At 39.6% G+C, this 16,235-nt stretch overlaps 1 protein-coding gene across 9 annotated transcripts in view; it reads right to left on the bottom strand.

Annotated features, from left to right (window-relative positions):
* TOX3 (TOX high mobility group box family member 3) overlaps positions 1 to 16,235 on the bottom strand; it is a 116,767-nt gene that overhangs the window by 77,616 nt on the left and 22,916 nt on the right. For 6 of the 9 annotated variants that reach the window (XM_085551803.1, XM_085551806.1, XM_085551805.1 and 3 more), the window contains 2 exons: positions 5,543 to 5,674; positions 4,927 to 5,099 (listed from right to left, as the gene is read on the bottom strand). The exons of the other annotated variants lie outside the window; for them this stretch is intronic. In XM_085551803.1, the coding sequence (XP_085407929.1) occupies positions 4,927 to 5,076 (150 nt within the window). In that variant the 5' untranslated portion in view covers positions 5,077 to 5,099; positions 5,543 to 5,674. The remainder of the gene's footprint in view (positions 1 to 4,926; positions 5,100 to 5,542; positions 5,675 to 16,235) is intronic. 9 annotated transcript variants of the gene reach the window in all.

The following is a 16,235-nucleotide window of genomic DNA, read 5'->3' as shown; positions in this document are numbered from 1 at the left end:
TTCATTTTAGAAACAAAAATTTAAGATCCGGTTCATTCCTTGTCAGTCAGACATCCCAGCTTTCATTATTCCATTTTTCAGAGCATGGAGTTGGTTCTCATCATAAAGATTCTCTGATAAAGTTCTCCTCTGGAGACACACTCTTTTTGTAGGCTCAGCTAGTGAAGAAATATCATCCATTTGTAATACTCATCAAAGAGAAGTGGGGGAAAAAAAAATCAAAAGCAGCTGAAAAGAGATTGTGTTTCACTAATATACACCAAGGCTTTATTTAAAATAGAAAATGTTAAATTTGATCAAATATCAGCCCACCATTCAGAGTGAAATAATCTCTTTTAATTTGCATGTATCTGTGTGTGCCAAAGAGAAGCGTGTTTGCTTTCAAGCAGGTGCACATCCTGCTATGACTAAATCTCTAACTCATCAAATTGCTTTACCAGTGTGGGACATGCCCTTTTTTCTGGAACAGCTTCAAGCATTTTCCCCAGCATTTCAGCCACCTGTTTACTGAGTTCATACTCCAAAGGAGATGCATGCAATTAGAAACAAGGAAATGAAAATAAATGACCTTGTTTGTTATAAATAACAAAGAGACTCAGCAAAATTAATGCAGTGAAGCCTGACCTTGTGACCTGAAAGAAAGAATCACCTCATTCCTTTGTAGCAGGCTCACAATGCGCCAGCACCAGGCATTGTTATGCAGCTTTGCTTCTTTTGATGGATCTTAAAGGAGTATATTCTAAATATTAAATGTTTTACAAGTTAGATTAGGAAATTTGCATTAAAAAGCACGATGAAACAAAGTCAAGAGAGCAATGCTAAAGATTATCACTGCTTTTTTCAAAGAGCACAGGTAAGTCATGAGTGTGTTAGTTCCCTAAAACACAGGTTTTTTTTCTTTTCCATTAGAAAAAAAATTGGAATTCCGGGTACTAAAGAGAGATGGTAAATGTCTGCTTTGGTATTCAGTGAACTGATCAGGAAGAAAGTTTTAATTACCCAACTCCAAGACAAGGAAACATTTTTCTTTCATAAATTCTTTGTGCGATGATGGTCTGATCTGTAAGAAAAAAGCAATGCACTTCCATAGCTACTACCAAAAAAAAAAAAAGCCACAATTTTTTTTTCATTATCCTTTGATTAGGCAAGCAGAAATATCTCCTTTTGTACAAAGTCTACTGAATAACGTTTCTAAGGGGCACATTTTCACTTCTGAATGATTCATGTCATTGTACAACAGTGTCCAGCTGTAATGGAGGGCAAGGTGTTAGAAATTTGTTTCGCTGCTTGTCTGTGGAGGTAATGAGAACATACAGTTGTTTTTGTGGCAAAAAGAACTGTGTGTAATTACAGTGCTGGTTCCCATCCTGTCACTCTCTAAAACAAGTCTGTTATTAATGATGCAACTCAGAACTGCTGCAGAAATGAAAGGATAACACATTTGCATCTCACTGAAAGCAAAGCCCACGACAGGTATTGTTTGACAGGGATATTTCCAAAACTTGTTTTCCTTCTTTTTTTTTTTTTCTTCTCTCACTTTCCAGGACACCCAACCAGCAGGCTGCAAGGCCCTTGGTGCCATTCAGAGCCCTCAGCTCTGCAGGCTGTCCTTTTGGATGGGGCAGGAGTTGAGCAGGGCAGCTCCTCCTGCAGCACCCACAGGGTGAGGAGCATCTCATCTCCTCCCATCCCTCTCATTGTTCCCGCGAGTAACAAAGCAGGGGGTCTACATACCATGGAGCAACTTCATTCCGTAACATTCCAAGTGAGAAGGGACCCTCCATAATCTTTATTGGGAGCACCCAAACCCCACCCCAACATCTGAGAGCACCATCCCAATGCTGCCTGAGCTCCAGCAGCATAGGGCTGTGCCCACTGCCCCAGGAGCTGTTCCATGCCCTCTGCCCTCTGGTAGGACCCCTAGGAATACTGTCTTCTCAGCAAACCTGGAGCTTCCCACACAGACTGAAACCACCCACATTTCTGAACTGCACTCCATGAGGCCCCTCAGAACGCCTGCCTGCTGAGCTGAACCCAGCCAGTAAATTCCAATTCTGTGGCATGGAGTCCCCATAGTAGGAGGCCATGCTGGCTATAAGTTGCATTTATTTGAGTATCTATTGAGAAAAACTGAGTTTTTTTGTTGGTTTCTAATGACATCAGCAGTCACCTTTGTGAGGGATAAATAGAAACAATTGATCATCTCTTATAAAATCTCATGTATATCCATTCAGAATAAACTCTGGATGAACATTCTCTAGCAAGGAACTAAAAATGTACGTGTTTAATATCTGTTCCGAAATTTACTCATTGAAGCAAATGGGGAAATTCAGCCTAAAAAGCATTTTATTCTGGGCAGAACAAACTCAGGGCTCACAGGAAAGGTCTGTTAGCTCCCCCACATTTTCTTTATTTCATTTTCAATATATGATGGCTTAAAATGAGAAAAAAATAATATTGTAAGTACTACATTGTTATGTATTTATTCAAGAAAGATCTCCCTGATAGCTGAGAGCTGCGTGAACAATCAATGAGTAGAAAAATTAGAAAAACAACCGAATAAAACCAACAGAGAAGGAAAGGTGTCAATTCCACTTTGATTTAATTTGCATTTAAGCAATTACCAGAAAACTGATACTGTGCTAATTAATAATTCTCCAAGACCACAGCAGCTATAAGAAGCTATTTTCATCATGCCAAGTAGATCTCCTAAAGTTAAATCCAATAACTTTGGTCCCATCTTGATATTATTTACAGATAGAAGAATAACAATATTGGTCCTGCCTAAATAAATTTCTGCATCTAAAGGAAAACTTGCACAGCCTCTTTAGAAATGGCAGATAGTAGAAAAGAGCAGAATCCTCTTCCATGCCACAAATGAGCAACGTGATCTGGCTCAGCAATTCTGGCCCCTTCTGGACTGGGCTGTGCTCCAGCATGTGCTTTAGAGCCAAGCTTCACCTGAGACAGCTGAATACAGGCATTTTTCCTATCTTTCAAGCTTCCCAGACTCATGCTGCCTCCTTCAGCTGATCATCTGAATTCAGAGCAATCACTGACATTTTAAGCCCTCTGACAAGCTTACTGCAAATTGTGCAGACATCACAACCACGTTAAATGTGCAGTTTAGACGTGCAAGCTGGTTGTGCAAGCTCAACCTTTAGCCCCACTCGTTTGAATGCTCTTGCACTGCATTGGTGGGATGCACCAAAGTGGCCTGGCCTTTCTGTAACAGTAACCTAACCACGATACTAAGGCAGGTGAAAGACACAGTGATGTTACATCCAAGAACCAATGCTAGTCATCAGCACACACTCAGAGATGTGCGAACAAAAAAAGTATTCCAAATGCTTGGAGATGATTATTGTCCAAAATGAGTGATATTACAGACTTAGTTTAAAAAGAAGCAATTTTCAGGAGCATTATTTATACAAATTAGATGCATCAATGCCTTTCAAATTCACCCAAAGTCAGGTATCGCAGGAGAATAAATTGTGTACTTTAATACTTGGTTTCTTTAGCTCTCAGGAAGGCAGTATCCTGCATTGGAACAGCAGAGCATACATTTCGTATACAAGCACACAGCAGACACACACTGCCAGAGAAAACGTTTCTGGAGAACAAAGTTCCTGCACTAACTGAGGCTCAACCAGTTGCTGGCCTTGCATTTTGAGGGTGTCAAACTTACCATCACTTGCATTAGGGAAAAGCTAAGAATTAGCAGTTTCCTTCTTTCTTCCTTTGGTTCTCAACCAAGGAGAGGGTAAACAAGAACACATATGGTTCAAAAAGACAAAAAGGTGTCAGAGACATTGTCCCCTGGCTCAGTGAGACAGCCCACGCTGGCCACAGCTTCATGAAACACTACAAGCATATACGGACTCTGCACTGAAATGCAGTGCTCTAACCTGAGCACCTACAGCTCTTACGCTCCTTCACTAAATGTTCTGCCACTCCCTGAGAATGAGAGGTTTTATAGAAAATCACAGTGTCAAGTATTCCACTGGTAAACAATATCTTATATATATTAAACCGGTTTATAGTTCTCATCTGTTCTTTTCAAGATGTGACAGGACTTTGAATTATTTGCTCTATCAGCTGTAGTAAATTCCCCAGTTCTGCTGTGCATGGCAGGCTTGCGGAAACACCCCTGACAATGAAGTGAGCAGAGAACACATACATGACAGAATCCACTAAGCAGTCTATTTTGGGGGACAGTTGGACCTCAACAAACAATCCTTTCTTCTCATTCTATAGAGGAGCTGCACTGGGGCCTACTTTGGCCATTAGTCTAAGGAAAGCCTTTGTTGAACATATAGCTGCTTCTCACATTGAAAGAATAAATCACATTCTTATTCTGAGTATGTCTTCACTGCATTCACTGATGTGAATGTTGTTCCATGGCTGAAAAACTGGGTAAACAGCTTGCCCTGTGCTGGCTCTGTGCTACAGTGGCTGCATCGCTGGCTGAGCAACCCAATTTAAAGTGGTCCTGGATGTGCCTCTAAAAGCCACATCCCTGGGTTAGCGCTGCAAGCAGTGCATCCTTTCAAGGTTATTTAGTTCATCAGGCTGGATTCACAAAATCACAGAACTGGAGGGGTTGGAAGGGACCTCTGGAGATCATCCAGCCCAACCCTTTTGCTAAAGCAGCAGATCCCTGCAGCAGGTTACACAGGAAAGCATCCAGGCAGGTTTTGGATATCTCCAGAGGAGACTCCACAACTTCCCTGGGCAGAGTGTTCTAGTGCTGTCACCCTCAAAGTAAAGAAGTTCTCCCTCATGTTCATATGGAACTTCCAATGCTTCAGTTCTTTGCTCCAAGAACTGCTGGATCACAGTAAAGCAATTCAACAGTCAGTCACCCTTACAATGACATGCTACTCTCCACTTTTCAGTGCGTGTAATCATTTGGTATCAACTTACAGTTTTGCCTGTCTTCATATCCTCAAAGATAAGAAAAATGGAAGATCCAGGTTTTGGTAGACCACAGGGACCTCTGCTGACAGCTTCAATGCAGACAGTCATCTTTGGGTGAGCAGAAGTGGTCTTGCATGATACTTGAGCTTCAGTCATTCAAGTACATCAGCCTGTGGCACCTACAGATAGAATCCTCCATTTTACCATTTTAACTGCAGTCTGCCTCCCTCTTATAAAATTAACATTTCTCCCTTTCTGCTTCCCATCTCAGTTAGCACTTTTCCACCAAGGGCTGTGCTGCCAAACAGAACAAGGGCTGCAGGGAAGAGGAACTGCTGTTTCAGCAGGGAGCTCTCAGGGAGCAGCACCCAGCTCTGAAGCACTCTCACAATTTTTCATCAGGGCCACAAAAGGCACAAATTCCTACACTGTGTTTTAGTGGGCACGTGCATTTGTGCATTTGTCTGCACAGATGTGTAACTTAAAATATAATTTTAAAAGGACACATAAATACTCTGATGACCCAGACGTCACATAATCCCTTCTACTACAAATGTTTTCAAACAGGGTAAACGGTAGACACACAAATATATTCAGTTAAACAATTGTTATATTCTCTTACCACACAACACTGGGGAATTTGATGCAGAAACATCCAGTGACAATGTCCAGAATTATGAATGCCTTTGAATTAAAATCTCTATTTCAAGGTTTTTCCCTCTTCTTTTCTCTTTTTAATTCTTAAAATATGGCTCTGCAGCAAAATAAATTAAGAAAAAAAAAAGTTCATAATTATTTCCAAAGATAACAGCTGGCTTTCTTAGCTCATGCTCCCTTGTTCTTGCATCTCAGAAGAGTTTAACTAGCCCAGTAGCATTTCAGGATTATCTCTGACTCTACCAGACGACCTTTCATCTCTCTCTTCTACAGACCCGCTTCCTCTAACATTAACAAGTAACTAAGGTCTCTCTGACCTTTTACCATACTAGTTTCCGCTTGGAACCTTGTCTGTTCATACAAAACTTTGCTTCTTTTTCTCTTTAAAACTACAGACTGGTCTCTTGAGCATTACTGCAGCACTGTCATCTCCCACTGACACTGACCTCTATGAAGCCTCTATATCTGCATTTCACAATTTGCCCTGATTCTTCACTCCTTGTTTTCACTGCAGTTGAGAACCCTTCAGCCTTCTGCCCATTACTTTGTATGGTCTCCGAGAACATATTTGACACTTTCTTTAGTTGATTGTGAGCTTATGGTTGTTTCTGTTGTTCTAAGTGCTGTTCTATGTGTTTTTTTCAGATTTTGAAGTCAGCTTCTGAAAATCACTCATCTAAAAAAACATCACTGTATATCTTTGTGTTCTCTCCTTCTAAGGAGGATTTACACATACCTACTATGCAGAAGACTCCATGGGACAGTATGATGATGAATCTTAGTTAGCAGTTCATACAGTCCAAAAATTTCCTGTACAGAAACTCTATGTCTGATCTATTTTTCTGTATTTACAATAGAAGAATTTGGGATGGAATGCATATCACTGGAAGGTCTTGCTTTGACAGGTTACTTCTTTTCTCTACGTGTTAAACTTACCATTAGCTATTTCCACTGCTATGGAATGAGTGTGCCCTCTCCATCAGTACCCCTCTGCACCTACCTCAACCCAGCTGCCACGTGGTGCCCTTCTCCCTCCACAGCAAAGAAGGAAAAAGCACATAGTACATGAGGGCAATGGAAACTGCTATGTGCAAAACTGAGGAGGTGTAACTATTCCGTTGTAACTACAGACTATCTGAAACATCTGCCATGACTTAAAATCAGCCAGGAATTAAAAGTCTTTGACCATACTTCAAATCATCAGGCTTTTCCAGCCAGCCACAGTTTCCCATGACCTGTTCAGCATCTCTGTTTCCCCCTACGTGTTATAACTTCTCCCAGAAATCTCTGTTGATCTTTAAAGTCCTGGATTTTGTCAGTATACAGAAACTATATTAATTCCTTATTCTTTTTTCTGTTCCTGTGTCTCCTTTATTTGTATTATCCTTATCTTCATTGTGAAAACTGAGTCAGAATGTTTAACACTTGAAAAATATATTTCTGTGAGTAGGTTACCTTTGCTATGTCTAAAACTCTACTGCTTTATCCGGAAACCTCATTTCTTTTGTATTCAGAAAGTCTTTTATCTTAGCCCTTTACACAAACTTATTTTGTACCTTTTGCTTACACTCTTCACTTTGTTCTCTAATCTTTCAATCTTCCCCACCAGTTTTATCTTAGAGATGATTGACACATGGACTTCAACAGTCTCAACTGCTCTTTTATTTCTCCCAAATAAGTATCTTTGCTGGATGGCAGGTGTAATTCTCCAGCTACAAAACTTCAGCTTTGAATACCTCCAATTCAATTTTTCCATATATACCCTTCCATGATCCTTGTACTTTTCTTTCTTCATGCAATTTTTGATGTAAGTATAAATCTAACTCAGTTATAACACTTCATATCAAGATACTCTTCTGTTCTTACATCTCCAGTCATACTATGTTTCTTATGCACACCTATGAAGAGGATTGTTCCTTTTAGTCTATTCTTTTAAATTGGGTAAAGAAGCAATATTGCAGTATTCAGTCTGTGATTTAGGCTACACACCCAGACTGAATTAAAGCTAGATGGAATGACAATTCAGGTACACTGTGTGTTTAAAGGTCTCTGTGTGAAAGAAAAAGAAATCTATAATGTTACCCTCGGGATTTCAGACAGTGATATTCCAAGTCTGAAAGAGAGGGAATAAAGAAACTACAAAAAAGATACACACCACTGACCAATCAATTGAAAAGTACGATAAATGGAAAACAGAAAACTCCCTAGATTTTCCTTGTGGGCTGATAGCAGTGGCTTTAGATTAAAAAAAAGAGCACTTATGAACCACTTTCTACTCAAGATATAGAAACTAGTTTTTCTGAAGGCATAACCCATGGCAGCAAATTCTTCTGTGGTGGGGAACAGCCTGCCACTCCCCAGGCTGCAGACTGAATGATGGATGACCCATCTTCCAGCTACCCCACAGCCTCCTTTCTCCATCTCTGAGAAACTCACAGGTGACTTCTGCCCTGCTTCTAATTTCCTCTCTGCTCAAGGAGACCACTGGCATCTCTCCTCACCCAACGGGCTTTCTAATAATGTTAAATAATCATCAGCAAAATGAAAAAGAGTGCCACACTAGAACCAAAACACAAATGTGAAAAGCCAAGCCTGTCAGCCATATTCCCTGCCCATGCAGGCAGCCTTGGTCTCTGGAAGCGTTCTCCAATCAAACCAAGGCACACCTTTAACCTCAGTACAACTTCTCCCAAATACTAATGGTGATACTTTTACAGTAAAATTCCTCTCCAAAGAAAGATCAGAGCAGGCTTCGCAAGCTCAGTCCTAAAGGATAGTAAAATGCTCTCCTCTACAATGCTTTTTTCAAACAAGCAGAATTTATTTTGCAAAACCACAGCTCACCTTTTTAGTACAGGACACTTCAGTCCATAAAAGTAAATAGGCAAATATTAAGTGAGGTGACTCAAACATTTCCACAAGCAAAAACCACTCTTATTCTGTCAGAAAACAAAAGTTCACTGTTTACAGAGTTTTATAAGCCATCTCACTTCACTTTGTTTTTCCACTTCTTTTTTTCACAGCCCAAAACTTGAAGGGCAGTGTAACCTTGGTGACTGCCAAGGGCACACACAACTGCTCAGGACTGTCCCTGAGCTCCCAGGATTTCCTTTGGCTATGACACGTGGAAGCTAACTCCACTACAAGTGCTGGTGGGAACAGGAAATGGTGCATGGTGCCTCTTAGGCATGTTCTTAGGATAAAGGGAAGGCCAAACTAAATCCCAGCCTTCCCTTTTTTTTCCACGTGGAACATGCACAGATTATAGTCGCTGTTTCTTAAATGACTCCAATGTATTTTAAAATATCAATAAAGAAAACCTAAGAGCCTGCAGAAATTTTGTTTGTATAACGGGCACTGAAAAGTCCTGCCTTGATAGCTGAGTCACATCGCTTCTCACTATTTTGATATCAATTGCTACCAAGTTTCAGCAGCTGAAAAGGGAGAATGGAAAGAAATTCTAATGAGCTGGACAAAAACCTTTCCTTAAAATAATGCAAGAATTACAGAGGGACTACACAAAGACTGTTTTACTGTAATGAAAGAAATATGTCAAAATAAATCTAGTTTTACTGAAATGCTTAGCTGTTTTAGCTTGTGACTTCCTCTTTTTGTGTATAATTTAAGCCATATAACTTGATAGGGAAGGCACTGAATGGAGACTAGAAGCAGATAACTCTATTCCAAAACGATGCACATAAAGGTTGTATCAACGTTTAGTGGATAGTGCCCTAATTCATTACAGAATGGGATTCGTATACTTACACAGTAAAAAGCTCGGATTAGGCACACAACATAATTTCCATTATGTTAATGTTGCTTTAAAATATATTGCACGGAGTGCTGCAACAATCAAATTATCAATTATAATGTCTACTCAGAGTAGAAAAGTGTTGCAAACAGAGGGCTGATTACTGCTTCAGTACTTCCAATCTGCATACTCATTGTTTAGTACAGGGAAAACAAATTATCTTGTGTTGGCCCTAGTTCAAATTTAATTAAATGAGTGCAAAGCAATTATAATAAAGTACAATAGTATAGTAATGAAAGGAAAATAACTCATTAACCTATTAATCTTTATTTATGTTCCTCTCAAATAAGTATGTAATTTCTTTATCACTGCATCCCATAAGAAATAGGCTCTCAGTGCTTACGGCCTGCTTTGGTAGGGTTTATTTTGCTGAAGATCATTGTATGACTTCACTGTTACTATTTATACAGATTTTATTTAATGTGTCTGATTTTTCTCCTCTCCCTTACACAGTGTATTTTAAAACCCTTTCCCACATATCTGCGATGTAGATTATAAACCTGTTCTCACCCCTCTTTTCTTTTAACACTTGTCAATTCTGAAAGGTAAACCTCTCTAGGAGCACTGGTATGGCTTCTGTCATTGCGTAAGGGAGGGAGCGCTCCCAGAACATCTGCTACAAAAGTCAGCCTTACATTAAGACATAAGATGAAGGCATATTATTTTTAAAAGGATCTGACACAGCTATCTCTTTACAATCTATGGCTTTAACAACACACCTCATATTTTCAAATGTCCTTTCCTAGTTTTTCCTTCCAAGTTCTATCTAAGTTGCTCAGTTTTGTTATTCTGACAAATTTCAAGTTTGAAGAAAAACAGTATTTTTAGTCTTATTAGCTGAGTATTGGATGATGGTGTATTTTAACCACGCCTGCTGTATGCTAGCTATCATCATTACCTCATCTGTACAAAACTGGGTTTGTTTTCATTGGCATCTTACATTCTGGTGTGTACATTTAATGTCACACACCAGTGCTTAGCTTATTGCAGCCAGGCAAGGTTGACTCCATCCTTTCACTAAGCTGAGCCATGCAAAAGAAAAACAAACAATAAAACACCAACCAAAGCTAAGCGCAGGGGAAACAGCAAGATTATGAGCAAAAGCGTGCTGCAAAAATCGTTACCAAATAGCCTTTTCTTTTTTTTAAAGAGTGAGGAAATTAGCAACACTGTCATTAAAATGTTCTCGGCTAAATAAGAAAAGTATATGCGATACTGTACCACAGGCAGTGACCTAACATTATCCTGGCAAACAGGCAAAATTAAGTGCTCAATAAAACATAAGAAAATTATATTAGAAGAATGACAGTTTTAAAATATAGCCTTCACTTCTGCATGCACAAATGTAACTTGGAGATGACCAGAGGTACCTGTGCAAAACAACAACCAGAAATACTGCTCTGAACACACACAAAGACTGGATGGAGGCTCCTTCTGGGAGCTGGGAAATAAAACCCTCACAAGGAGTTTGCAAAGTCAAACGTCCCGAGGCTTTTTCCTTTCGTCTGCAGACCCAGTGCAGGCAGGGTCCAATCTTTCTGTCTTATAAGACTCCAGCAGAATAGCTTCCAAAAAGTTATTAACAGATTCTCAGAGAGGATTGTAAAGGTGCAAATTTGCAGCTCAGATGGCTGAGAAACATACAAGTTCACCATATCTTTCTTCTTCACACATAGCAAAAAACTTCTGCCTTGCAGAGTATATTTCTGGTTTCACAATCTGCTGCTGAGAACTCTGTTAACAAGAAATGGAACTCTTTAATCTTAATGACACTTAATGAATCACTCTATTCTTTGCACATTTTTAACACTCAGTTCTGTATTTCACACTTATTGCTCAGTTCTTGCTTTTATATTATCACAGCACTCGTACTGCATTAACACAGCTCTGCGCAGAGCCACATACAGAGCCCCTCTGTTGGGCAGTACAAATGGCATTGCTCGTTGTGACATTGCCTCTGACCTGTTGGGAAGAGCATCAAGAAGTGCAAAGCCATCGCCAATAGGTGGCACATTTGCATTTTGCAGAGCGTAAGTGCTACAGTTCTTTTTGCTTGTTTGTTTTTGTTTATTTGTTTGCTTTTACAATGATTCATGTTTTAATTACAGCATTTCAACATGTGAAGCAACTAAATCATTAAAAAGAGGGAGAAAGCAAAAGGAAAAATAAAAAATCTGCCACGTACAATCATCAGAATCTCACACAAATTGTCATCTTATTCAGTCCGGAGTTAAGTACTTGTCATCAAGCTAAATTAATGTCTGTCCTCTTTGTAGAGCAACCACTAGAGGGGAGTTTGACACTCGTGTTGCAAGTTCACAACCAGATACTGAACTGTGGGGAAATACAGAAGATGAGAAATCCACAGTAATTAAAAACTACTATCCTGCCAAACGCACAAATTCTCACTATCTTTTCAGATTACTGAGTGAGATGATTTCTGGCTTAATAAAAGTCTGAATCCCGCTGCCAGCTGAGCTGACTTAGTCCAGTTTCCTGATACAGAAAGTGAAAAAAAATGAAGCTGAGCTGAAGAAGAGAACGTGAAGCATGCTCAGTAATGAAGACAAATGCAAAATAAAATTGGCTGAGGCTGGACTAGACCTCACAGCCACTGGGCTTCTACAAGCCACAAAGCAGCAGGGAAGGAATCTTCTACATTCTCCTGCCTGCAAATCACTGGGCTAACATGGTACCCCATGAAAATACACAACTTTAAAATAGATAATAATGTCTGCTATATGCAACTAAAATGTATACCTAACTGTCTGTGATTTTTCCTCCTGTGTGTAATCCTGACTTGATTTAAAGTGAATTCCTACTGTACTGTGCACCACTGAGTGACAAGGTCAGATTTTCAGAAAGCATCGATGGGTGTAATGCACATCATGGGTGAAGCTTTTCTTTAATGCAAACAGACACAGTTTCACTGAAGTTACCTCATACCTGCAAGGTTTAGCCATTATCTGCATAACTCAAAGCACACCCTGCCAGAACATCAGACCTGCTGCAGAATGCGTAGCTGCATTGGGAATTAGGACACAACCCCTCAAGTGTTTGGGCACAGGAGGTACAACCAATGCATGGTGACCATCCGATACCTAGCACTTCTGCCAGAAGGAATGCTTCAAGTCTGACTGAGTCATCCTATTAAACACATGCAGTTCAATCATAACAGAGTGCTTTTTATCACAGCTCTATATGGAGACCACCAAGTAAATAACAATAAAAGCTCAAAAAAACACACACCAGTCTGCAGCTTCCTTGAAGTTGCGGCCTGTATGGCTGTAGATATTTTTAGATCCAATCATATATGTCACAAGTAGAATATATGTGTGTGTGTGTGTATTCACAGACAGACCATTTTTTTCATAACTTTCAGATGTACTCCTACTGATCTTCAGAATAATGGAACAGTGCAGATTCAAAATAATGAAAAGAATAATATATCTTTGAGAAGAAAGAAGTGAATACACTGCACATTGCTTGTCACAAAGAATGTATTTAATCCCTGCTCTTATTTATAGCATCAAAATGCTTTTGACAGATGTAAGGATAGTAAAAAGTCAACAAACATGAGACAAAGACATGAAACAAAACCACTCAATTTAAATCAAACACTGTTTAAAGGGGCATTGATCATGTAAGTATATAAAGTATATATTTACAAGTTAGAGCTGTCACAACACTGCTGCTTTGCTCCATAACACACTGTTCACCTAATTTACTCTATCACACACCAGTGTAAATCAGGATTTATTCCACTGATGACAATGGAATTTTTCTGGTGTTCTATTGATAAAAGTAGACTCTGTATCTGAAAACCTTCAATTAAAGAAATAATTAGTGTACACAGGTGTTGTTTTTCTCTGCTAATTGATGTGGAAGCCTGAACAGTTCTAAAGGCTGGCCATTTGCTTGACAGACAGGAATTTATCTTCCTCTGTAATGAGCACAATTTCACATGGATGGGCTTTTCTTTTTCTCCGCGAAATAGAAATCTACATTACAGCATTCTATCTTGCTCAAGCCAAAACCTCAAATGGCCCCAAAAGGTCTTCTACAGCTCCACTGAATTTATGCAAAATGCTACAGCCATTGCCACTGCAAGAGGGCCAGAAAGCAGTAATTCCTGAGTATTTGGAAACATGCTAAGGTTGCCAGACACCTGCTGACTACTGCTCTCAGTGTTCATACCTGAAAACAACTCACAGACATTCCAGGGCAGGCACATGAAATAAGAAGGCACAACAACCAAAGAGCATTTCTCCATTATTATAACTATAATACTAAATATAACTAAACTATAAAAGAAGTTTGCACACCAGCTCTCCCTCCCAGGCATGGTTCAGCTTAGAACAAGAGCGGGAATGTGATGGCTGGAGATGGGACCATCCTTGTAGAGGACAACACGCCTTGGCCTGCAGCTCTGGCAGCAGAAAGGCAAGTACTTTTGTCCATCATCAGAATTATTCTTAGCAATGATGCTGTGAATTAATGTACAAATAATTTCTACAGTAAAATGAGATTTAAAGATCACAGTGCATTAATTGATCATGAAAAGTTCATGAGTCTACAGTGCAACCATCACTCATACAAGGCTAAAGACAACCCTAAAATGTTTCACAAAAATAGTTAAGGAGCTGTGCCAGTGCTCCCATAAACCTGCTGGCAACCTATAATCTGTAATATTCTAAGGATGATATTCTCTTCAATATTCTGTATACTGAACTGGTTCAGATGTGATAAGGAGATGTACACAGACATGGAGACCCCTAGTCTTACAAGGACTTCTCAGGAGCGTGCCAGCCTCACAAAGCAAGTAGCTCTAGCATAAAACCCTAAAGTCACTATTTACAAAGTGTGATTCATCTGTTTAATGGTGACAGAGAATTCAGTATGTAGTCCAGATGGTAGCACAGCTAACAAATCTAGCCTGGCTTTTTGATGCAATGGACAGGCTGTCTGGCTCACACTGAGATAGGTAGATAGATTGATAGGCTGACAGACAGACAGACAAGGACCCTCTCTTCTTGACATGGTGCTCCTCTTAATATGCACATTAGAATAAAACACCCAGGTATGGAGTGACCTTATTAATCTAGAGCACTAGCACAGGAATTAACCTGAAAGTACAGGCAGATTTTTATTTTGTCTTTAAAAGTTCAGTAGTCTTTAAGGTCCCTTTAGGAAAGAAAAGGGCAAGGCCAGAGTTTGAAAACCTATTCAATAATAGATCTTAAACTCTAAGCTAGAACAGGACAATTCTGGGCCAGCACGATTATTTGCCAGCAGCTGGTGGATGTACTTTGTAGTACTACAAGCTTTTGGCAACAAAACTCAATCAACTCTGGGTTCTATTCCCAGTGCTGCCTTTCCCCAACTTTTAACCCAGGGCAATTTACCTAACTTCTGTCTGTTCTTGGTTAGCCATCTGGTAAATAGACAATATAATTGAATCCATCATAGGCTCATTGCAAGGCTTAATTATTGAATGCCTTTAAGATAAGTCAGGGTTCTTGGTGAAGACTTGTGCAATCCATTAATAAATAATAATGGAGGGATGGAGAGGAGGGGGATGGGTAAAGATGAATTGCTGCACAGAAGCAGTGTTAGCTCAATGGAGGCAGAAGAAATACAGGAATGTAATTAGCTGACATGATCTGGAAGGAAGAAGAGCAAAAATCACTAAATTGACAATACCAGAAAACATATAGAAAGAAAATGGGCTAAGTTGAAATGACAAAAAAAGTAAATTTGTACAAATGAGAAAGGACAGAGCTGGCAAAACAGAGTAAATCATAGGAGAGGTGTTGAAGACTGAGCCAGGAAACTCACACTGACTGGAAGGAGAACTTCTCCATGATGCACAGTTCCTGCTGCATCCTGTCCCAGCTTGCTCATTTCTCTGCAGCATGGACCGTAATAATGGATGGCATTGCCACGGGGCATGTGCCCTCCTCTATCTCATCCCAAGTGGGTGGGACCTCAGGGATCTGACAGCTTCTCCTGGAAGTGTTGCATTTCTGGGACATACATCTGCACAGACATCTCCCTGCTGCCTAAGGGAAGCAGCAGACTCCCATCACCAGCCTGATCATCTGCAAATTATATCACAGGAACTACTTGCGTTTCCGAAGTATAATTGCCATAAGTGAGCCACTGATTGCTATCTGACACCTAGCTTTTTTGCTTCCATTCCCCAGATGTTTCTGGTTCTGTCATTATTCTTAACTCCATTTTATCAGAGACATGACAACATATATTAAAAAGACATGGCCTTCTATATCTGATAAGTACAAATTAGAATCAGTATTTGAACAGGATTATCAGTAATTTAATGATTTGCAAATGAAACACAAGCCTCACCGCTGCATTCATGCTTTGCTGTGGTATTCCTTCTCTACTAAAAATGTGCAGTTTCATCCAAGAAGGGAAAAAAAAACCAAAACACAACATACTTTCTAACAGTGTGGGTAGGTTCTTCTCTAATGTACAAAAACAAGCAGTGGGTTTCAAAAACATTCTCAAACTGAGAAAAGTCCTCCAAAGGCACATACAGAGCTGTACTATAAAGAAAAATATCTCATACTAATCCAGCAAGAAAATGGAAAAAATGGTAAAGAAGGAATTTGTGGTAATTTTCCAGTCCTATTGCTGAGTCCATGGAACACACCCCAGGATACACTGAGCAGTGAAATGATTTTGTTCCATTAAATAAGTTTTGAAAAATCATTTGGCCTCATCGCTCGGTAGAGAACAATGAGAATTGCTCAATCTTGCTCTTAAAAGTATGAGTGACTCATAAAAATTCCATGCGTTTTTTCTCTAAAATATTAAGTATGAT

This window comes from Coturnix japonica, chromosome 6, assembly GCF_054131305.1.
Source record: "Coturnix japonica strain WE chromosome 6, WE-NBRP24, whole genome shotgun sequence".
Taxonomy (NCBI): Eukaryota; Metazoa; Chordata; class Aves; order Galliformes; family Phasianidae; genus Coturnix; species Coturnix japonica.
Note: the sequence above shows the minus strand (reverse complement) of the source record. Positions and strands in the feature narration are given on the sequence as shown.